General features: G+C 41.6%; 2 protein-coding genes across 5 annotated transcripts; both read left to right on the top strand.

Moving 5' to 3' along the window:
- The first annotated feature begins 2,162 nt into the window (after positions 1–2,162).
- On the top strand, positions 2,163–15,033 carry LOC133415238 (adhesion G protein-coupled receptor E1). 2 transcript variants are annotated; one of them, XM_061701146.1, is made up of 19 exons: positions 2,163–2,917; positions 5,357–5,437; positions 5,775–5,945; positions 6,044–6,169; positions 6,290–6,436; positions 7,335–7,460; positions 7,578–7,621; positions 7,702–7,806; positions 8,475–8,628; positions 9,184–9,306; positions 9,388–9,578; positions 10,370–10,534; positions 11,290–11,484; positions 11,589–11,806; positions 11,899–11,959; positions 12,102–12,193; positions 12,334–12,502; positions 12,594–12,686; positions 14,364–15,033. In XM_061701146.1, exons 1-19 carry the CDS (start codon positions 2,887–2,889, stop codon positions 14,403–14,405), a joined length of 2,334 nt encoding a protein of 777 aa, XP_061557130.1. In that variant the 5' UTR covers positions 2,163–2,886; the 3' UTR covers positions 14,406–15,033. The 2 variants fall into 2 exon arrangements, with proteins under 2 accessions (XP_061557130.1, XP_061557131.1); XM_061701147.1 differs by lacking the exon at positions 12,594–12,686.
- A 514-nt stretch (positions 15,034–15,547) lies between these two features.
- Positions 15,548–23,580, top strand: slc27a1a (solute carrier family 27 member 1a). Of its 3 annotated transcripts, none has more exons than XM_061700506.1 (14): positions 15,548–15,676; positions 16,972–17,161; positions 17,498–17,665; positions 18,247–18,641; positions 18,743–18,910; positions 19,425–19,494; positions 19,567–19,658; positions 19,740–19,849; positions 20,758–20,967; positions 21,038–21,164; positions 21,241–21,378; positions 21,840–22,004; positions 22,647–22,793; positions 22,872–23,580. In XM_061700506.1, the coding sequence occupies exons 3-14, from the start codon at positions 17,499–17,501 to the stop codon at positions 23,027–23,029; spliced, it is 1,947 nt and encodes a 648-aa protein (XP_061556490.1). In that variant the 5' UTR covers positions 15,548–15,676; positions 16,972–17,161; position 17,498; the 3' UTR covers positions 23,030–23,580. The 3 variants fall into 3 exon arrangements, with proteins under 3 accessions (XP_061556490.1, XP_061556492.1, XP_061556491.1); XM_061700507.1 differs by lacking the exon at positions 15,548–15,676 and adding an exon at positions 15,691–16,858; XM_061700508.1 differs by lacking the exon at positions 16,972–17,161.
- The last annotated feature ends 93 nt before the right edge of the window (positions 23,581–23,673 follow it).

Genomic DNA, 23,673 nt, shown 5'->3' with positions numbered 1-23,673 from the left:
ACAAACGGTAGAGCAGCACATGTAGACAGAATAAAACCGATGCTCAAAGGCATACATTTTTTTATCCTCTGCAAAGAACGACTAATATCACTGCAGCTTACTGAGGAGCTGTTACCCTCTCCACGTACTGTATATCCGTATTATACTGCCCCCAGGTGGCCAAGGCATACACACCAAAAGGAGCAGCACAATGTCCTTGGAATTGCCTCCCAGAATTACAGTTTGCAGTTATACTATCGTCCACCCTCATAGATCTTCCCTTTAAGGACGCTCCATTGGTTCTCAATAGAGTTGAGGTCAGGGGATGTGTGTGGCCACACCATATGTTTTTCTCCCTGTATCCTCATAGCAGCCACAGCTTCAGTGGTATATTTTAACAGTTTGGGATGATGCGTTGTCCCAAAATTATTTACTGTGGAATTCACGGTTCTTCTTTTTGTACCATGCCAGGAAACGTTTGGTGATAAACTCCAAATATTTTTCAGAGGTCATTTTGGCACTGTCAGGCATTCTAAATTGGGCCTTTTTGACATCCCAAAATAATACTCTGCCACCTCCTTGCTGACAAGGTCGCCTTTTTTTTGGACATTCATCTATACTATCCAAAGTAGCACAGCGTTCATAAACTGCCTGACAGAAAAGTTCCTTTAATACGCCTGAATCAGACACAAATTATTTGACCATATGATTATTTTCTTAAAATTGAAGGCGTCTTCATTCCTTTCACAAGGCACTGGACTATTCAGTGCATAAAGAGCCTTCTTTTTTCTCATTATGCATAAAAACAGTGACTTGCTTGATAATGCGGAACAATTTTCTTTGTGTAGTTCTTCTTTAATCATCTGGGAAACTAAAAACTAATTAAGATTCAAATTCAAAACTGTACAAACGCTGCAGGTGCACCGAATGAATCGAAAAGTTTGTTTGTATCAAAAATGTACACAATCACTCTTGTGTTTTAGCGGTCATTTTCCAAATCTTTTGTCACATTCTTCCTGTAATTCTGACTCTATGTAGGAGGCAGCTCACCAAAACTCCTTTTTTAAGGTCATTTTTGTGTCAGCAACATTTCAAGCTGCCCCCGCCACCCCCCGCCCCTCCCCCCTAGAGAACAGCTGTCTGTCACTCTCACATCTAAAATGACCACCAGCTCGGTGGGTTGGCGTCTGGACACGGAGTCGTGGCCTACAAATGGCCTTGTCACTCGGTGCTGGAGTTGTTTTGTGCACTTGAGTTGCACGAAAACATCCCCACAGAGCCTCAATGGGTGTTTCGTTCTCAGGCCAAACGTTATAAATGGAGTTTGTGGAAACTCACAAGAACGTACAAATTAAGAAGTAAGAAGAACATTATGTCCCCCTCTTGTTTCAGAAGGTTGCTCTTCTTTTTGTCAGCCTTTAAACTTTTCATTTAAACTACATGATGGCTACTACTACATGTTGTTTTAGGTTCTCACTTGCAGACGACTTTTTATATGGGGAAAATTATTGATTAGGTACCAACCACAGGTTCTTGTTCTCGCATTTGGTCTACACATTTTCGCAGTTAACGTTTGCAACCGTTTAATTAAGGTGCTGTGTTAAACTTCATTCTCTGGCTGCTGGAATTACTTAAAGTTACATCTTTGGAATTTCCACAGTTATCCAACTAACAGCAAAACAATCAAAGGATCCAAATCTGATTTAATGAGCCATTAGCAGTTTCACTGTAGAGGTCCATGTGTACTGCAACCACACCCAATTCTTATGTTCGTTGTGATGGTGAAATTGTCTGTGCGAATATTAACTTTCCATCGTCTTTGTAGTTCATAGCGGGAAGCTCACTGGTGTTGGCTGGAGAAGATATCGCCTCTTTTTCAAAAGTAAAAAAAAAAAAAAAAAAACGTTTGATGCAATTTTTACCGCAAACACAACCCCAGATTACCACATTTAATGACAGGTTATTTTCTTTCGTAGCTTGCAACATATTGACAGCGAAAACTGTTATGCCGCCTGACCTTTCCGTCGGAAATGCTTAATGCGTTGCCGTGCATACGGTCCACTGAATCGTTCCCCTCTATTAAATATAAAATTCATAACGCTGTTATCCACTGGATCAAGTGAGGCACTTGGCACACAGTCTTGGAAGGGTTTAAGACTAGAGCCCCCAAATGTCCAATGAAAAAAAAATGCAGCTAGGCAGAAATGGGAGGGGGGGGATAGTGCTCTGAATGGCACAAAGAAAGCATTTAAAAAATATGATAGAGCAGCTAATTGGATACATAATGCAAGTTAATTTGGTCGTGGGCCCCTCTATAGACAATGTAGTTTCTCTGCGTTTCAATTAAGATACACTCCATGGAAAATCCAAATGAGAAAATGTTGGAAAAATACAAGAAAGGGAGGTTTTCCTACCCCCTCCAATTTATTTCCAAGTTCAACATTAGGCACCATTGTTTCACTGTCTCCCATTGTTGCAATCAGAAGCAGAAGCCATATGTATGTCATCGTCATAGTTAAGACAGAGTCTCTGTAATAACGCTGCCAGTGGGCTGGGTGGAGGGGAGCATCATATTGGGCCACATAAAACAATGACAGGTCAAGGAGTCTAAACAGCTCATGACCCTCCAGCTGCCCCCCTGTACAGAGAATTACCATGTAGAAGGAAGTGAGAGACTGACGTGATGATGTGTGGAAATGATATTAACAATAAAAAATAAAAACATCGCATACACTCGCACGCCCCACTCTCTCACCCCTCCCACGCATGTGCGCTGAATACTCCCCTCGTGTCAGGGGCGTCATACAAGCGTGGTGAGTGAGACCTCTCTGTGCACAAAACTCCCACAAACACAGAAGTTGGTTCTGAGGAGAGAAGAGAAGTTAAGACAATCTTATTCTGGTCACCATGGCAGGGAGGAGGAAACTTCTGCTTCTGGGTGAGTCAAAACCCTTCTCTTACGCAGAAGCTTCCATGGAAAATCGTCTCTTTTTAGTTTTAACACTGACTTCCGTAGTGCTATAAGCATTTTAAATACAATTTGTTAACGTCTGTGGGGTAAACCTTTATTCATTTGCTAGGAAATCATTTATTGCAACAATACATAATGAGACAAATACCCTTGCATTCAGTTAGCTTTCCTTGTGTATTTTTCTTTAAGATCATTGCTTTCCTAATAATGGCTGTGCGCAATAGTGTGGTTTTACTGCATCGGACCATAACAATCCGAGATGTGGAAATATGTGTTAGGGTCTGATCAAATCAATGCTGAACCATTTTGCTTTAATTCCAAAAGGTATGTTTGGGTCAACCACAAAAACAAAAGCTTCAGGCTTCTACTATAAAGCGGCAAAAAAAAATCTGAAATGTATTTGGGGTTAATAAGAGGCAATTTAAATGATGGCAGGTGTGTGCTTCTGACTCCTATTTAAGATGAGTTTAAATGTGATTGGTTAATTTAGAACACGGCACATCACAGTTATAAGAGTGTGTCAACGCTTGTGCAGCCAACATAATTACAATTGTTGATTTGTACTTCCATTTTCTAAAAGTTTGAAAAAAAAAAAAAAAAAAAAAAAAAACATTCAATTGACCTGTACAAGCTACAGGTCAAATTAATGGTGGAAATTTAGTTTTTTTTCATATCACAAGAACCTGGCATTTGAAATAAAGATGTATGGACTTTATTTTTATTGTCCACTTTAAGTCTGCCTTTCTAGTTTGTTTATATACTAAACACAATATTGTGACAGAACAATGGAAAATGTCACGTGACAATCTGAAGCAGTGATTCACAAACTTTATTGACCCAAGGCACATATTTTAAATCAGAAAAATCTCACACCACCAAATAAAATAACACTGTTATCGGTTCAAAGTTTATTTTTTGCGAGACCACAGGGGTGCCCACGATGAATCCATCCATCCGTCCATTTTCGGAGCCGCTTCTCCTCAATAGGGTCGCGGGCGTGTAAACACGTTTAAAATAAAGGACACCTCGTAAGTCGTGCCTTCAGTCTGTAATTGGTTGTTTCTCAAAAATCTAATTCGAAGCACAAAATGGGGTCAGAGGCGACGGATTCTTTTCACATACAATATTTACTATGTACTAAAGTCTGGTCATAGTGACAATTTTAAGGGAAAATAATAATAAAAAATAAAATATGAAATAAAAAATAAAATTTCAAAATATAGATATTTTTTTAATTAAATTTAAAAAATACATTGATTTTTGGGGGGAATTTTTCGAATTTGGCGCCACCCCTCAGAACTGTGAGGCAGAGGTGGTAACCACTATGCTGCCGATAGTTTTACAAAGTATAACTAAATGGCGACAGAATCAGCTATCAGATAAACTAAAGGGAAGTGGGAGGATGTGTCGCTCTGCTTTTCATCCAACAACTCCCTATCTCAGCTACACTACTCACAGAGAGGACTCTCTGTTCTGCTTTTAAAGAAAAGAGACATTTATATACTATGAGCTCATCGCATGCAGAACCCGCCTGATAGCGCCTGCAACCCCACGGGGGACAAAACAAACCTGACGTTTTTTTTTTTGATACAATAAGTAAAAGGCGAAGCCCGACAAATGTATCATGACATCATGTCACGTGTACAATAAGGCGTTATTGTGGAAGGTTTTACTTCAAAAAGTCAGTTTATAAAGTAAATGTACAATTGGTACAAACTGCAGCCACAATAATAAGTGTATTGTTCAACAAAACAGAGCATTATTATCTTTGTGAAGGCACAATTCTGGCTTGTATTGGAACTCATTAGTAGCTGTTAGAATTTTAATATTGTGACAAAACTAAGCGTTTGAGTTACTGGAGGCGTTTAAACATCTCAACCGCATTTGCAAATGTTTCCACAAAGTCATAATACATGTTAAAACGGGCCTCCCTCTTTTAGGGGTGAGTGCGGCTTCATTTTATGGAGGAAAAGCGCCGTAATTGGTCTCTTTCTTCCCGTCATTGGATACTTTATGCTCCTCTGCTGTGATTTAGACAACCACAGAGGACTGACTCTGACTGAGGATGTAACGTTATATATATTTTGCACCTACGGTGCCAGCCGAGGTTTCCTCGCCCATAGGAAGTCCCGCACGGCCTTGCGAGTGAGTGATGGCGCACACGCCGTATATGGGAACAATCCGAGGAAATGAGGGTGGAGAAATGAGAACATTTGCCTTTTTGACAAAGTCTCTCGCACACTAATTCACATCAAACGTATCATTTGACATCTCCGTGGCTGCGTTTTCAGATTGATTGAGCGACCTGCAAGAAGATGAAGCGTGGGTTCCGCTTTAAGACATGTCACGCGTGTGAGGAGGTGATGAACGGGAGGATGACTGCAATTTCTCTTCTTTTCCTTTCAGCTCTGTACCTGTCGTCCATCTTGGCGCTGTCAGAATCCTCGTGCTCCAAGGGATTTAATTTTGCGAACGGCGAATGCATTGGTATATATATATATATATATATATTGTATTTTTTGGGTAAAATAAGCAAAGAAAAAGGTGTGTTGTTGCCAGCATTAAAGACAAGGTTGCAGCGCATGAATTCTACCCAACAACAAGTGGCAAATGTCACAAATATGTTTCTTCCTTTCATTTTTTTTTTTTTCAACAATTTATTTACCACAAGTAAGGCTTCCATATTTTAAGATATCACTTTTTGTTGTTTTGAAAAGTACTATACATTTCCTGGTATGGTAAGTGGTTGATGAAGTTTTTTTTATATTAAACACCACTGACTGTTGCATCGGAAATGCATTCACTCATTCATGTTTCCTCAAAGACGAAGATGAGTGTGCCACTGATGAAGACTACCCTGATGACACTGGACCATGTGGAGTGAACGCAAAGTGTTACAACACCATTGGCAGCTTCTTCTGCAAGTGTGACAGTGGTTTCCAAACCAGCATAAAGTCAAGCAATTTTACTGCCGAATCATCTTTAATGTGTAGCGGTAAATTATCTTCTCAGAGATACAGATACATTTCAGATTAGTTTTACAGCTCATTTCATCTTTGATATCTACCCCCCCCCCCCCCCCCCCCCCACCAGATATAAATGAATGTTTGGAGAACAAAGACGTCTGTGCAAGACTGCAAAACTGTATTAACACCATTCCAATGTACTACTGTGCTTGCTATGAGGGATTCGTTGCCAATGTTAACTCTGACTGTGATGGTAAGATGTACTGTTTTTTTTTTTTTTTGAAAGTGTAGTTTGAACAGCACATAATCGGACGTGGAGTTCGCAATGTGGATGACTTTCCTGTTTAGGGATTGATGTTTGTCTGTTCTGTAGATGTGGATGAGTGTCTGACGGAAAATATCTGTGGGCCTAATGCGAAGTGCATCAACACGCCTGGCAGTTATTACTGCATTTGCAACGACGGCTTCGGAAGCAAGTCCGGCAGAGACAACTTCACGTTACCTCGAGAGCCATGTGAAGGTCAGCACCATCATGTAATCCATCCATTTTTTCGTACTTCAAGACAAATGTTACACCGTTAGAACAGTGTTTTGCAACCTCTATTGAGCCACGGCACAAACAGTATTTTACATTACAAATAAAATTCCCACCACAGCATCAAAAATGTCTAACAAAGTGGATACACAGGTTACTGATGTACCTTCTGCCATCTAGTGGCAGTTAATTTAATTGTTCTACCTGTCACTATGTGTTGTTGGTATAAAATTCAGGGGTGTCAAACTCATTTTTGCAAAGGGCCACATCATAGTTCTGATCATGGTTATGACTTGCCTCGGAAGGCCGCTACGACTGTGAACCCGTGTAAATAAAAGATTACCTCATATAATTAAATACAGTATACACAACACAATGAATAACCAGTTTTGAATTCAGAAGCCTATAAAAACGTTTTTCAACTGTTACATTTACTTTCAAAGCAGGATTGGTAACAAAAAAATGCTTGAAAATATGTCAATGTTATTACACTAAAACACAATTAGCTATTTTGATTTGCTTTCGCAGGCCAGATAACAGGATGTGGCGGGCCGGATCTGGCCCCCGGGCCACCAGTTTGACACCTGTGGTATAGATAGTTGAAGGAAGATATTTTATTTGTTGTAAATAAATAATTTTCTGACCAACTAAACTGTAAAGTGAATTCAGAGCTTCCTTAGTATATTCCACGTTTGAAGATAATTGCTGAAAATATGCAAAGACTGAGAACTATGTAGCGCTGAATTGAGGAGAAACGAGCATTTAAAAAGCTGATTTTTCACGACGATGCCACCTTTGAATGAATAAAAGTCCCCGTTTCCCCTTTGTTCAACAGTCTCTATAGGAATGTTATTTTGACATTCTGATGTTTCCTTTTCTCTAGCCGTATGTTCGACTGATGAGACAAACCACTGTGGAAATGGAACCTGCCACATTGGAGCCAGCGGCCCTTACTGTGCATGCCACGCAGGGTTCACCAATTACGGCCACAAAGCCGCCCGCTGCACGGGTAGGAATAGTTCCTCCAGCATCCTTGTTAAGTCAGGTCGATTTATTGAACAAATGAGGCACAAGCACATACGCACGTGTACGAATATGTGCAAATTTAAAATTCATTTTTCTTCAGCATTAGATTGTGATGCGTTCAAAGACACGGAGGATCTGAAAGAGGTAACTCCACGGGCAAGTCACAGGCTGTACTTGAAAAGCTCTTCCTGTGTTTAATGCTCCTTAAAATAATTCCTTTTTAGAACGTTCCCATTGCACATGATCTGATGATGCAGCTGGAAAGACGTTGTGAGGACCTGACCAAGGGTGAGGATCCACGAGCCTTGGATGACCAGGACCTGCTTTCGGTATTTGTCCCCTGAATTTTGCATTTAAAATTGGAAAAATACTAAAAACTGTACGTCTGTGCCGTACTAGTACTCGGGGGGGGGGGGGGGGGGGGGTGCTGCAATACTATGACATCAATACCACTTTACCAGCCAGAAATATAGTGTACCTTCTGGACTGGAGGAGCAGGAGCCAGGTCAGGCGTGTGAAGATGCAGTACCTTAAAAAAAAAAAAAAAAACACTTTGTAGCTGACTGCAAATTATGCTCTGCAAAACGGATCAAATCTCAGTATTACTGTAACAACTTGTTACTCTAAAAACTGTTACATTTGAGTTAAGTGTATGTCATGTTCAAGAAAAGTTATGTTTTGTGTTTCCGAATAACATTGGGCTGAAATGAAACATTGTTATTACAATTGCAAGACGCAATGGAATTATCAGGTATTGGTACTTGATACTGAAACGGAGGTAGTGTTCCTCTGCCTTTTTTTGCGCATCTTGTCTTGATGAATATGTGTACGAGATTTGGTGTCGATAATACATATTCGTGGCGGGGGTGCTAATTTTTTCCAACTTCCCTGGGGCTCTACTGGGTGAGCAAAAAGTGCATACACACACAACACAATATTAAACATATCATCAGATGAATACCTCAATTCTAAGAAAAAATATTCCTTGTTCTTACAGAGGCTTTTGGAGATCATGGACTACATCTTGTCCACTAAAGCTCTTGATGACAACAGGAAGGTGTCCATCTTTCTGGACACAGTGGAGAGTGCGCTGAGAATGACGGGACCTTTCATTAAAGCCCCTAGAATTAGGAGATCCTCTGCCTACATAGGTAATAATACTGTATTCCTAGCGGCTTTACATTCCTTCAAGAGGTGCAGTGTCTCCTCACGAGGATTTAGCAAGAAATTGCATAAAAATTTATGCTTATTACGTGCTCACAACTGAAGTGTGTAGCTGCATCATCACCCCTGCACTTCCACTCCAGGCCTGTAGGTAGTGGTAATGCGATATGGCCTGATAATAAAATATTTTTCACAAAATCAGTTTTTCCCCGTTGCTTGTAGAAAAAGAATATAGCAATGATATTAAAGTAACGTTTGCTTTTGCTGTGAACTTGAGAAGCCCAAAAAAAAAAAAAAAAAATTGAATCGTTCTGAGCAATAATTCAATTAATTAATCTTGATCAAATGGATTAATCGCCCAACCCTACACATTTCACAAAAATGATGCTTGGCAACAGTAAACACATTCCACAAACATACTTGGTGAACACACTTTACTGCCATTTAAATAAATAATTGTTTAAGTCATTAGGATTACCAAAAAAACAGTAATAACTGCATGAAACAGTTGACCAAGACATATTTACTGTATTTGTCGACAGAACTGGAGCTGCTTTCACTCAAAGGACCCGCGTCACCCCAGGGAGTCGTGACATTATCAACTAAGCCAGTCATGTTGAATATCCGGTTGGAAACAGTCGCCGGGGATCCTTCCCAGTACCCAGGTGGTGTTCACGCCTTCAACTAGTGAGCGCTCTCATGAAGACGTCAACTTGATTGTTGTGTTTATGTTGTGACTGTTACAGGCTTCGCGAGCGTCTTCTTGCTCAGCTACGACAACCTGGAGACCTTCACCGACAGATTTTACAGCGGGATGAATGCGCAGGCCAACCAAAGCTTCGTCATCAACTCCAAAGCGGCGACCGTCTCGGTCACTAACGCCGACACAAGTCACCTGGAAGAGCCGGTCATGCTAACTTTTCACCACTTGACACAGGTAACTATAATCTCGTAAGATTATAAATGAAGAAGAAAAGAAGTTGTCCTTCGCACAATTTAGTCGGAAATTGGACTAAAAATTGATGCCTGCAGCGACTCCTCAAATTATATAAAATAACACATGTATACTGATGCGATTTTCATAATATTCATCACTTTTCAAGTACCTATAATGAAGAATATGTCAATTTGCAAATATATGTGGCACAGCCATTCTGCATCTTTGCTTCTGCGTATTATAGTATGACTAATTAAGTGACATAAAAAGCGGTTTCATGTGTATAATTTAATGACTCATATAATGGCAATTGGTCTAAAATAAACACTGTTTTTCAAGAAATGTAAAAAAAGAAAAAGTCAGTTTTGTATTAATTACAATGCATTATGTTTTTCCACAAAATCCTCCTCAATTCTTATTAGAGCAAGCCAGCTAATATGCATTTTTAATTTCTCATTTTCTGACTTTAGGTTAGTAAAGTTAGTCATTTTTCACATAGTTCTAAGATATTGTTTCATATAAAACTATTTTTTTTCAAGTAACTCAAATATTATTACTATTACTAATTTCTAAAATCTTTCATTCAAAATCATACTTTCTGGCCGTTTGTGTGGTGATGCTTGTGTGTAGTTTTGTGACTCATTTTTTACGTGAATCCAAAAAAAGAAAACACACAAAGCTGTTTCTAGAAATAAAACTATAAATAATAAACAAATAATTTTTAAAAAATTACTGTGCATTACATATTGTACACTGTACAAGGTACATCCATTCATACTGCTGTCTTCCAGGTAAACGGGTCTCGCCACGTGTGTGTGTTCTGGAACGCCTCCCGGGGGAACGGGAGCTGGTCTGCCGACGGCTGCGCGACGGTGGAGTCCAACTCCCGATTCACCGTGTGCTCCTGCAGCCACTTGAGCACATTTGCCGTGCTCATGGCCCTCTACGACGTAGAGGTAAACACTGTGGCTGTGTTCGGAATCACTCCTCCCTAACCACTATATCGTAAGCTCACCATTTTGTAATGCTGCTCGAATATGTAATGAGTATAGGTTATCCACTATGTAGTGACCTCAATGCGTCCCACAATACATCTTGAAGGGTCGTGAACAACCAACCGATGGTTACTTGAAAAAAATGACTCATATTACAGCATCTTATCGAGTCACGGACAGTATTAGTAGAAGAAGAAGCACTATTGTTCCTGGTTTGTGTCTGCATTACTGTATTATACTGACTCCCGGTGGCCAAGGCGGGCACATCAGAAGGAGCAGCGCAACGAATTGGATTGGAGCATTAACTGTTTAATTCTTTGCAATGGATTCAATTATGTTATTACTTTTTACTACTTATTATAAAACACTATATTCTAGAGTGCTATTTTCCTTATTAAAAAACACAAACATTTCTTTTTTGGGGGGGGGGCTGTAATGGATTCATGGTATTTGCATTTATTTCAATGGGGAAAGAGTGAATGATTTTGAACAGAATTATTCACTCATCCCTTACTCCCTAGTCACTGTATCGAGGTTTTTTGAGTACTCTTTAGTCAACTCTAAAGTCCTCTATATAAAATAGAAATCCCTAGAACTGTGTAGCGCTTGGGTATAGTGGGTAATAAATGAATGATTCCGAACTCAACCTGTATCTCACAATGACTTCGAGTGTGAGGATGGGAGATGCTCTTCATGCACCGATCTCCTCCGGACAGGCCACGTTCGAGTTGCAGGTGGTGACCTGGGTGGGATTGTCCCTGTCGCTGATTTGCCTGCTCATCTGCATCCTGACCTTCTCTCTCATCCGCTCCATCCAAAGCCCTCGGACCACCATCCACTTGCACCTGTGCGTCAGCCTCTTTGTGGCCGCCCTCATCTTCCTCGTGGGCATCTCTCGCACAGAGAACCAGGTGAGTACCAAAAAAAAAATGTTAAAAATCATGCATGTTTTCGCAATGTGCGAGGAATATGCCAACTCCACACAAGAAGGCTGGCTGGGCGTCCCATCCTTTAGAGTACCTGCGCAGTGATTGCCGGCCTGCTGCATTTCTTCTTCCTGGCCGCGTTCTGCTGGATGTGTCTGGAAGGCGTGCAGCTCTTCCGGATGGTCATCCTGGTGTTCAACACCAACTTCCGGACCCTGTACATGATGGCGGGCGGCTACGGTGTCCCGGCTGTGATCGTCGCCATCTGCGCTTTGGTCAAGCCCAGAGGATACGGCACCCGGAGATAGTGAGTGCTGTACTCCGTGATGGGGATTTTCAATTTATCACTGCGTCACCTTGCAACAATCTGCTCAGTGGCTTTTCAATGTGTGTTTGCAGTTGTTGGTTGAAAGTGGATTTTATTTGGAGTTTTTTGGGCCCGGCTTGTGTCATCATTGCCGTAAGTACCACAGTAAGATCGTCACTCTTTTGAATAATGTCTCCAAAATGCGATAGCCAACTACTTGTGCACACATAGTAAAAAGTCTATTTTCCACCATACTGTATGTCCCCTTTAAAATCACATTTTTGTTGCTTTCTAGATCAACATTTTCTTCTTTCTCATCACCGCGTGGAAGTTGGCACAGAAATTCTCAAGTCTAAACCCTGACATGAATACCTTACAAAAAATAAAGTAAGTGCGATTCAGCATGTGTAAATTGTTTTCCTTTTAAAATGTTTATCCTGCAGAACAACGCGCAAAAGATGTGTTACTGAAGCTTCGTCACACTCCCCCTCATTGCTCCCTCTGCGCTCCTTTGCCGCCCCCTGCAGGGCTTTCACCGTCACTGCAGTCGCCCAGCTGTGCGTGCTGGGCACCACGTGGATCTTTGGCTGCTTCCAATTTGAGGAGAGCACCACGGTCATGTCGTACCTGTTCACCATCTTCGCCAGCCTCCAGGGCCTCATGCTGTTTGTGATGCACTGCCTGTTCTCCAAGCAGGTCAGTCACTAAAAACATCAGCCAGACGCACTCAAACCCAATTAAAGTCCAACGTTTTAACCGATTTCAAACTTTGTACCGCGCAATTTAGGTAAGGGACGAGTATGGAAATTTCCTGTCCAGATTCAGTGCACCACCTAAGAAAAACTACTCTGAATTCAGCTCGGTTTCCAGCAGACAGCACGTAAGAATTTGCTTTCAAAGCATTTTGATTTTAATGGCGAATAAATGAAAGGATCCTCGAAATTTAACGTGTTCCGCCCACATTAGTAGTTTCAATTTTTCAAAAAAAAAACTGACAATTTCGCATCACCCTTCAGCCTGAGATGACTTCTTCCAATTTGGGTGAATTCTCCATTGCATAGGTGTCAAACTCAAGGCACTGCGGCCAGAAACGGCCTGCCAAGTCATCTTATGCGGCCCGTGAAAGCAAATCATGTACATCAACTTCCATGACTCTTATTAAAATCTGTACCAAAATTTCTAATTGTGGTATGTAATAAACAATTATGTTGAGATATATTTTTTTTTTTATTATGACTGGACCACTTATTACAGATACTTGAACAATAGTGGAACAAACTTATCCTTGTCTTCTGATTTCACAACTAGTTATCCCTCATTTTGCTGTGCATATGTAATAATATGATGAGGCAATTGACCATTTTTATGGTTACACAATCATAACAGCCCTTTGAGGGAAATCCTAACTGCAATGTGGCCAGCGACCAAAATGAATTTGACACCACTGCCCGACTGGGAGTTTGGCCAACTTCCTATTCCGTTTCAAGCATGGGTCCTTGGAGACTTTTTTGTGCATCCTGTTATGATAGACGAGTCCAAGAAATTGCATGTTGGTAGGTGAAACTGGTGTTTTTACCTTTTCAAACTTAGAAGGGGAGCTACGTAGTTGTGCTACTGATTGAGTTTTGCGGGGGGGGGGGTCATGTTCAGGATCCCTAAAATGTGTACATTTCACCAAAAAGGTAATAATTGGCGGGTTTTCGGCCATGTTGAGGGGCGTCAAAAAGGTGTCTTGGGAATAGAGAAAAAGAGCATATATCCTTTTTTGAGAAAAAGTACACGTAATAATTATTGGCCAATGCCAAAATGTATGCAAAAACACTTAATGATTCCGATCCGAGCCCTTTTTAGCTTTGATTTGCGAGTTCAAACTTGCGATGGTGGCAGTGGACTCAACTTATTTCAATTCACAATAGCAGCACACTGGCAAATGCTGAACAGTTCTTCCAAAAAAAGGCTTCATGCTGTTTAATGCCACTCCCAGTTGAGGTTTACTGTAAAGCCAAACATCAAACAAGGAGATTTACATGTTGTGTATTTAAAACAAACGTAGTTTTGTCCGCTTGTAGCAACTGATATTTGAACACAAATTTGAACATTTAGACATTCAATATAACAGTACTCCCTGTCATATATTACTTCGGAGGAGCTGAGATTATGCTGTATACGTACAACCGAATAATAGCTTTGTCTTCGACTGAACAAGCCCACATTTCACACTCTGAGAAGCAGGAGAATAGTACGCTGCTGGTGCATTCAAATTATATGTCAACTTCACTTACTGGACACAATAGAAGTAATACATTATTTCAATAATAATTGAGGTAGTGATTTTAAAATTGCATAAATCCAAACTAAAATATTGCAAACAATCTCTCTGGTCAGTTGCGGTGTAGTAAATGTCAAAGCGCGATCCCGCGCGATAGATTACATGGAGGTGATGCGTTTTTATCCCGCTGACAGAGCCGCCCGGCCTCTGCTGATCATGAGCGAGCAATAAAGTTGTCCAGTAGTGACTGATTGGCTTGTCTCTTTTCTTCCTGTCATCCATCCCAAGGCGTCCGCGAGCAGCCAGGACACAGGAGAGTCGCACATCTGAGGAGACAAACTCTCATTTCTCCATCATGTGTACTCTAACAAGCGCTGGCCAGCTGTCTGTTGATTAATCCACTGCAGTATTCTTCTTTATGAATGTTGCCACTGCATTCTAAGCGACTGACATGGAAATGTTGAGCGTTATGATGCCATTTAAAGTCGTTTTTCTGTCAGCTAAATTGAGAAATGAATCTGTTCAAATGACCTAATTTCAACCTCCGGTGTATAATGTGCAATAGGCACGTTTCTTCCATTTATGTGTGAATGTGGATTCAAACCAAAAAGAAACTAAGACCTGTTTTGTCAGGTGCATCGATCCAGGTACTGTAACTTGCTACCCAAAACAATCTAAAATATATATATTGATATTTATTTAAAAAAATAAATCTGTACAGCGTGTCAGATTTAATTACGTTGTATGATATTGCCCCAGAAAACGTCGGACAAATTAGCAGAGATTTTCAACAAGCTGTAGTGCAATTCACTATTGTGTTTTCCTGCTCCACTCATTGTGCTGAAATGTACTGTATATTTGTTTGTTTTTATGAATATTATTTACGAAGTGTGAAAACATTTTTTTTATCTCCAGGATTTCATTTGTGTGTTGTTTATAATACAGAATAAAAGAATCATTAAAAAAAAACAATTCTTTAGTTTTTTTTACTTGTATTATTTTATACTGACTGTATTATTTTATATTTGCTTTTTTATTGTATAATTTTATTTGCATGCATATTCTCTTTTTATTGTATTTAATCATTCATTATTTTTATCTATATTTGCATGTCATAGAAAACACTTTATATCACATTATTTACATTTTTTTTAATGGGGATGTCCCAGTCCCATTTTTTTTTTCATAGTTGCGTCACTTGACTTTGTGTATCTGCCGATACCGATCAGCTGACACGAACTCTCCACGGCTTCCTTTCCAAGTAAAGGGCAAAATGTGAAAAAAGTAAACGGGATAGGTAGTTACATCGTTGCAAAAGAAACCTGTACACACTGAGCGTTGACTATGCAGTGTAATTTAGAGTATGTGATTAAACAGAAAGGCATTCTTGATATGCAGAACGTGTTCTCCTGGTGTAACACGTAATACTATTCAGTTACAGAACTGCCCCATCTTGTTTAAAGAAAATTAGGTTGTAAATGGAGTACCTCTTTTTTTGTTCTGTACAATAGTTGGGCGCAGGCCTTCACTGTACACTAATGTACCCTGTAGGACTCATTATTGGACTTTGAGTTTTGTTTTCTTGGGCCACAGGGATCCAGGTATGTTCCGCAGCTGTTTAAGTCAGTTGTCAAGGGAGAAAACGTGAGCGTATGTGTGCATAATGTCGAAATAGTGGTGCAACAGGTAGTTATTATGCTGGGTTTCCTGTGTTTGTGTCTCTTCCTTGTAGTTCAGTGCTTCATAATCGCAACATTCATTATGAGGTACTGTTTCGATTCTGCTAATGCACTGCTTTTTATACGTGATTATAGGCACAATGGTGTATTGAATTAACGTTTTAGTGCAAACTACTCTACTGCTAAATAAGACATTTACGGAATCCTACTTATAGCTATACATCTAATGTCAACTTGTCGTCAATGCTTATTTTAGATTGACCTTGGATCGTAATTCACCCTAAATTCAATCTAAAACAGTTCACAGACACTTGATCTTTATATTTAGTGATTGTTGGTGGTACAGTGTTTTGAATTGACATTTTAGTGCAAATTACTCTGCTAAATTTGCCTTTTTTTCTTATTTTTCAAACGATAAGGCGTCCTACTTAGAGCTATAGGATCTAATGTCAACTATTTTGTCATCTAAGCCTTTTTCAGAGTGACCTTGCATAGTAATTGACCCAAAATACATTTTATGCACCCCTGGTGATCTTAATATTCAGTGATTAAAGGCACTACATTGTTATGAATAGACATTTTAGTGTCAATTACTAATCTAAATAAGACATTTTCTTATTTTTCAGAGGAAAAGATGTCCTACTTACAGCTATAGCATCTAATGTCAACATTGTTATTATTTTTTAAAATCAGAGTCCCCTTGTAAAGTAGCTCGCCAAAATACAGGCAAAAACATTTAAATACGCGCTTAGTGATTTTCATATTCAGCAAGCTCATACGACAAAGGAGCAGATTGTTTGAAAGGATGTACGACAGATTTACGCAACATTTTAGTATTTTAGTAATCTGTGCCACTGGTACCATTTGTCAGCAACCTCCAGCAAATCAGGTGCGGGGGTAAAGGGACGGTGATAAGTTTATCCAATAGAAACCAAGCATTGCTTTGACGAGCACCTCAGTCGACCAATAGGTGAGGTCATTATGTCGCGCTCAGCGACAGCGGGGCGGGGCTTCATCGGTGACGCCTCTGTCCAACATGGAGTGCAGAGGCGAGAAAAAAAAAAGGCAGGACCACCCTAAAAACTTGGATACGCTCAATTTGATGTAGGTTAACTTTCCGGATACACACACGATGGACACCTGGCTTTAAACGGCACTCTCACGAACGTAGGACGCCATTTAGAGTGTCACTCAGCTTGTTTTTTGTTTTTTTCTAGCGCACCCACGCGAACCGGCGAGATGCAAAAGTGTCACAACTATTAAACAACAACAACATTGTCCGCACAATAGAAGGCCACAGCAAATCGGGAAGTCATTCTCGGGAACCATTACGTGTAACAGTGACCGCCCTCGGTTATTTTCGGGGATTTGGGTGAAAGGTGACACCGCTGCGTGTGTTTACTTGAGGTAAGTGGAGTTCTTGGCTGTTGGTGGCTCGGCTAACACACGTGACCTACTGTATTGTTCCACCGAGTGACAGTAAACTAACCGTAAAACGCCTCTTTTATTAGCTTTTCCATTGCCATTCGTTTTTTAATACATTGTTATTTTATACATATTTCTCACATGCATGTGCCCTAAAATTGTCATGTTTGTCTGTCCGTGTATGTGTCTGTCTGTTTCACTCTCTGTAGCTGTCTGCCATAGCTGTTTATGTTGATCTCCCTGTCACTATCTATCATCGACACATTTATCTATCGAATCCAACCTAATCGAATCGAATCGAATCGAATCTATTTGTAGAATGCACAATGCAGCGAGTGTGTCAGCCTCTCTGGGCTCCATGGCCCTGCTGCGTCTCATCGGGGTGTCCTGGCCCTGGAGTCTGATGGCGGGACTCGGGGTGTACTTGGGCACCAGCAGCTGGAAGTATTTCTACATCGCGGCGCGGACCGCCAAGAGAGATGTCACGTAAGTCAAAGCTTGTCGGGGAGCCAAATGTGTCCGGTAAAGAGACAGAGAGCTGATTCTAATTTAGTACCTCTCATGTCGCTACACAAGCTAATAAAAAAGCTCTAGCCCGTAATAGACGCTGTGCCCCAATTAATCACCACCTTCAAATATAAGTGAGCAATTGGTTTCCATTATTTTAAAATCTACTGGTTTTTTTGCAAACTGCATTTTCTTGTCATTAAAAATTTCTGTTTAAAATTGGCATTTCTTGTATCAAAAACATAAGGCATTAATTAAGAAAAGGCATTAACAGCCTTTGTGCAGCTGCTAGCATTTTAGCACGTGACATAATACAGTAGGTTCGTTGCTGTGCCTTTATGACCTTAGACCAGCCGACTAGGAATAAGACATAATATTCTGCGAAATGTTCAAACTAAAATGAAGATACCTTGAATTGCTTCGTTTTTTTAAAAATCCACTTCACTCGAGCGAACGGCTTGTAACTTGAAAAATTCTTATTTGCGGCACTCCAGAATCAAGGTTACCACATGACTGAGAATTTCTCATCTGTTTTTATTTTCCTCGCTTTCCCTCACCAGAGGCCTGTGCGTGCTACTGAGAGTCAAGCTGGCGCTGTGGCGCTACATGCGCGACGGCAGCAACATCCTCACCATGTTTGCCCAGACGGTGAAACGCAACCCGAACAAGATTGCGCTGATCTACGAGGCCACGGGGGAAGCGTGGACGTTCACCCAGCTGGACCAAGTGTCCAACTCGGTGGCCAACTGGGCCAGAGGTCAGGGCTGGATCACTGGAGACGTGGTGGCCCTCTTCATGGAAAGCCGACCGTTGCAGGTGGCGCTCTGGCTGGGCTTGGCCAAGGTCGGCGTGGAAGCGGCTCTCATCAACTTCAACCTCCGCAAGGACACCCTCCTGCACTGCATCAGGGTGTCTCGGTCTCGGGCTATTGTGTTTGGAGCCGAGCTTGCTGATGGTAAGAAATGGAAGAATGTATTTTAACATGAAAATAAGTCTTTTAATCCTCAATAATTAGCGAGACCGCCGTTTTCTTTTGCTTTGTGACCTCCATATCAGCCGTGTTAGAGGTCAGCGCCTGCCTCGATCAGTCCATGTTGAGGTTTTGTACCGGAGACCTCAGCACTCATCACGGGGCCTATCTGGGTGCCACGCTCCTGGATCCAATTTTAGCGTCAACATCGAGGCACTACCCTTTACCTTGTGTTAAACATAAAGGCATGAACGGTTAGTAGCATAGCATGGGTATTTGTCTTTCATTTCTATTATTATTTAATTAGATGATTGTTATTTAGTATTTATTAATTCATCTTAGTTTAGTTTTGTATTGTTATTGATCTGTATGCATTTATATTTCATACTATATATTTTTAGACTGGACCTTCGACCACGATGTTGGCAGATGACATTGTGAGCTGCAGTGAGAGCAGGGAGCAGGTGGAGGAACAATTAGAAAGGTGGAGACATGCACATGGAGAGGAATGAAGATTAGGCGGGAAAGGTTTATAAGATAGTGATAAGGCCAGCCATGATGTTCAGTTTGAAGGAGTGACCAGGTTGAATAGGATTAGAAATGAGCTCATCAGAAGAACAGTCAAGGTTGGACGTATCGTAGACTTTAGCATTCCCTCTGTAACTGTGTTTTCTCTCAGTCTTTGGAAGGTGTCCATTGTGGTCGGTCGTGTTCATACTCGCTCTTATTATTTAGGTGTAACAGGAGGCTCTGTTGTCTTCTTTGCAGACCGTTTGTTTTACATCTACACCTCTGGCACCACAGGACTCCCCAAGGCTGCCATTATCGTGCACAGTAGGTATGTTACCCTTTACTAAATGTTCTCCCTTGAAGCACGTGTATCATCTGAGAACAAGTGTGCGTTCTACAGGTACTACAGAATGACCGCTTTCAGCTACTATGCTTTTCGCATGCGCCCGGATGACATCATCTACAACTGTCTTCCTCTTTATCACTCTGCAGGTTTAATAGACACACCTTCGTCAGCACTTTGTTCCCACCTCTAGGTAGCACAACTGATGCGTACGCTTTCCTCTTCGCCAGGTAACATCTTGGGAGTCGGCCAAAGTCTGATCCACGGTGTCACTGTCGTCGTCAAAAAGAAATTCTCCGCAAGTCGATTCTGGGATGATTGTATCAAGTACAACTGCACTGTAAGAGATTTACATTTGGAGGAGACATTGTTAGCCTTTCAACTCTGGCTTTCGTTACGGTGACGACTGAGGCTTTGCGGGCTGCATCTCGTCACCAAGTGTATGGATAACAGCGTGCACTCGGCGGCGAGATCCAGCCCACCTTTATACATGCATACACTACATTGTGTGTATGTAGTGCATGGAAACATGATCAAATACAAATACCTGCAGCAACTCCACCGCTTGGGCAGCTTCACTGAGTAATGTGCCGCTTATCAGAATCGTAACGCTGTGAGGTAGTGCTCATCTTTGCAGCCAACAAAAGTCAATGCAGCGCTGCTTGACCTTTGGATGCAATGTGATGTCAGACAATCAAAACTTAACAGGGAAGATAAAGTGCAACATGTACCACAACAGCAGCACGTATGATCACCAACTCAAGGTAACGTACTGATGTTAGCTAATTTAATATAGTCCACCATCGCTAGTTGGAACGTATTTTAACGCCCGTGCCAGTGCTCAAGGATACACTTTTGATGGACTTTTAACTGCTTTATTGAACTAACAGGAAGAAAACAAACATGTAATAAGCACAACACGGGCTGCTGATGGCCACAACTCATGCCGAGTCACTCAACACGCAGACTGGCTAACAGATTAACAAGTTAACAGCCAGCCAACCCTACACTCTCATGAGCAAACGCCCACATCACTCACCAGGCCTGGCCCCACTTTTTAAAGCCATACACATTCGAAATCCCAGATACTACAGTAGAACATGAGGATGGCGAACCCAAGTGGACAAAATCTATACCTGCACCTCGCACGCAAATGACTTTGTGGTTGAAATGCAAAATCGATAGAACACTCAATTCTAAAAATATTTGATAGCTGCAGCCCTAATTATTTAACCATTTGACTTTTAGGTGGTCCAGTACATCGGCGAAATCTGCCGCTACCTGCTGTCTCAGCCAGTGCGGCCGTCAGAAAAGACCCATAAGGTTCGCTTGGCCATTGGAAACGGTCTGCGTCCCAGCGTGTGGGAAGCCTTTACCCAGCGTTTCGGGGTGGCGCAGATCGGCGAATTCTACGGAGCGACCGAGTGCAACTGTAGCATCGCCAACTTGGACGGCAAGGTCAGCAATCACACCGGCCTTTGTATAGTTTGCTGAAATGAAACGGATGTAAGCAAGCCACCGTTTCCAGGTGGGGGCCTGTGGATTTAACAGTCGCATTCTGCCCAATGTTTACCCCATCCGTCTGGTCAAAGTGGATGAGGACACGATGGAGTTGGTTCGGAATAGCCGGGGCCTCTGTGTGCCCTGTCAACCTGGTGACTAATACTACACTTTCCTCAATGTGGCCAATGACCTAAAAGTTACCCACTGGATCCCTTCCGGATTTTCCAGGTGAGCCGGGGCTCCTGGTGGGCTGCATCAACCAAAAGGATCCACTGAGGCGCTTTGATGGCTACGTTAACCACGACGCCACGAGCAAGAAAATAGCCCAAAATGTCTTCAAGAAAAACGACTCAGCCTATTTGTCAGGTTAGCTGTCATCTTTTTTTCTGTCCAAATACACTCAGCTAATAGTCGTTATTAACAAAATAGCATTTGGAGATAGCGCTGTGACCTTGCGACTAGCATGTCTAGCAGTTCGGGTTTCAACTCTAGGCTCCGTCTCTCCTGTGTGGCTTTTGCATGTCCTACTGGTGCTTGCGTGCTTTTTTTATTTATTTATTTTTTTCTTCTTCAGGTACTCGAGCTTCATCCCACCTTCTAAATACATGCATGGTACATACACTGAAGACCAAATTGTTGTTAATTGTGAATGTGAGTGTGCATGGTTCTTTGCCTAAATGTGCCCTGCAATTAATTGGCTGGCTCTCCTCTCATCCAACGTCAGCTGGGATAAGCTGCAGCTCACCCGTGACCTCGATGCGGACAACCACTTATAGAAAATGGATTGATGGATGGATAATATTTCCATCTTCCTGTGTCTCCCGTAGGTGACGTCTTAGTGATGGATGACTTGGGCTACATGTATTTCCGCGACCGCAGCGGCGACACGTTCCGCTGGCGGGGAGAGAACGTGTCTACCACAGAAGTGGAAGGCATACTGAGCAGTCTCTTGGATCAGACTGATGTGGCCGTGTACGGCGTGACGGTGCCAGGTGAGCTCAACATACAACATACATTTGCCCTGCTTTGAATTAGAATGAGAATGATGGGTGGAAGTGAGATGTTGGGTTTGCAGGAAAGGTAGAGCTGGGTGTCATCTCAAAGTAATGAAAGAGACTATTACATTTGCAAAAAAGTAATTTAATTACAGTAAGTTAGCACCCATTATTTCTGTCGTGTTGCAATGTTGATCTGACCTAAACTTATGTCAGTGGCCAATCCTTGAATGACCCCTAGAGGTCATTGATATTTTAACTTTTGTCTAAAATGCGAGAGAATAATTTTGAGCTGGGACGGGCTCCAGCACGCCCGCGACCCTAGTGAGGATAAGCGGTACAGAAAATGGATGGCTGGATGGATACAGTACTCAGTATAAAGTACACAAGTATATACAATAAATGAACAAGTCATGTAAATGGACACATTGCTCCATCTTGTGATCACTTATGGTTTTTTTAAACTTGCTGATCAGTGATCGGCCCCAAAAATCCTGATCGTGTCAAGCCTAATAGGGACTGGGGCTGGGTCGGATCAGAAGGATTTTAGTTGGATGAACTGAGTGTGGTATTTCTTGAGAATTGTGGAAATGAAGGGTCGGCATCACAATACTTGATCTTCTCCCATGTTCTGCTCAGGTGTCGAAGGGAAGGCGGGCATGGCCGCCATCACGGACACTGATGGCACTTTCGACTGCGACGCCTTCCTGCAGAAGATCCAGACCGCTCTCCCGCCGTACGCTCGGCCAGTGTTCCTACGACTGTCGCCGTGTGTTGACACCACAGGTAAACCATTGCTAATAAGTTCCCATTTCTGAATCGCAACATCTTCTATAATGTCTTCTGCATTCCTCTGTACTGTAGGGACCTTCAAAATCCAGAAAACCAGGCTGCAGAGGGAGAGCTACGACCCTCGCCTCACAAGCGACCGGATCTACTTCTTAAACGTAAAAGTCGGGCGCTATGTTGCGATGGACGACCAGCTCTACTTTGCCATAATGGAGGCCCGAGTTCATTTATGACGTGGAAGTCTGGAATTTCAACCCTTCAGGGAACAGAGTTGACACGACCCCTCACCATGGCAGCACTGTTAAAGGTCATTCCTTTTTATTTTATTTTTTATTTTTTTTAAACACTGTAGGAGTCATGCCGTGGCACGTGAGGACATTTATTACCTCTTCCACCTCACAGAGCCTTTGCCACACCTACTTGAGGGGCCATCTTGACAAAGGAGGATAGTAAGGTGGCTGGGTCAACTTACGATTTACTCTTGTAGGACGCCATTAAGGGAGTTGTTGGTCAAATAGACAAATACTAATGTTTTTAATGCTGTGGATGAAAACAAACTAATCCATCTTCATGTCCACATCACTCAAAAGCAATAATTGTTAACGTGCCTTAGATTTAAAAAATTAAAAAAAGTTTTCTGTCTGGAGTTTTGTGCAAAAAGGACTTCAAAAGAAAATGTCACCTTTTTGGGCTCTCATATCATCAGCAAGTGGTAAAGATTTAATATATAAATCCTCCAGATGACAGCTTTTGTGTGCAATCCAATTAAAAATCCTAAACTAAAGCATGCGTTGACTTTGTTTCATGTTTTATAATTTATTTATAACAGTGGTTAATAATATTAATAATTTCCTGTGTTAACCAGGTAAGGCAGTCC

Source organism: Phycodurus eques, chromosome 16 (genome assembly GCF_024500275.1).
Source record: "Phycodurus eques isolate BA_2022a chromosome 16, UOR_Pequ_1.1, whole genome shotgun sequence".
In the NCBI taxonomy this organism is placed as follows: domain Eukaryota; kingdom Metazoa; phylum Chordata; class Actinopteri; order Syngnathiformes; family Syngnathidae; genus Phycodurus; species Phycodurus eques.
The sequence above is the reverse complement of the archived record's forward strand: the minus strand, read 5'-3'. Positions and strand labels throughout refer to the sequence as shown.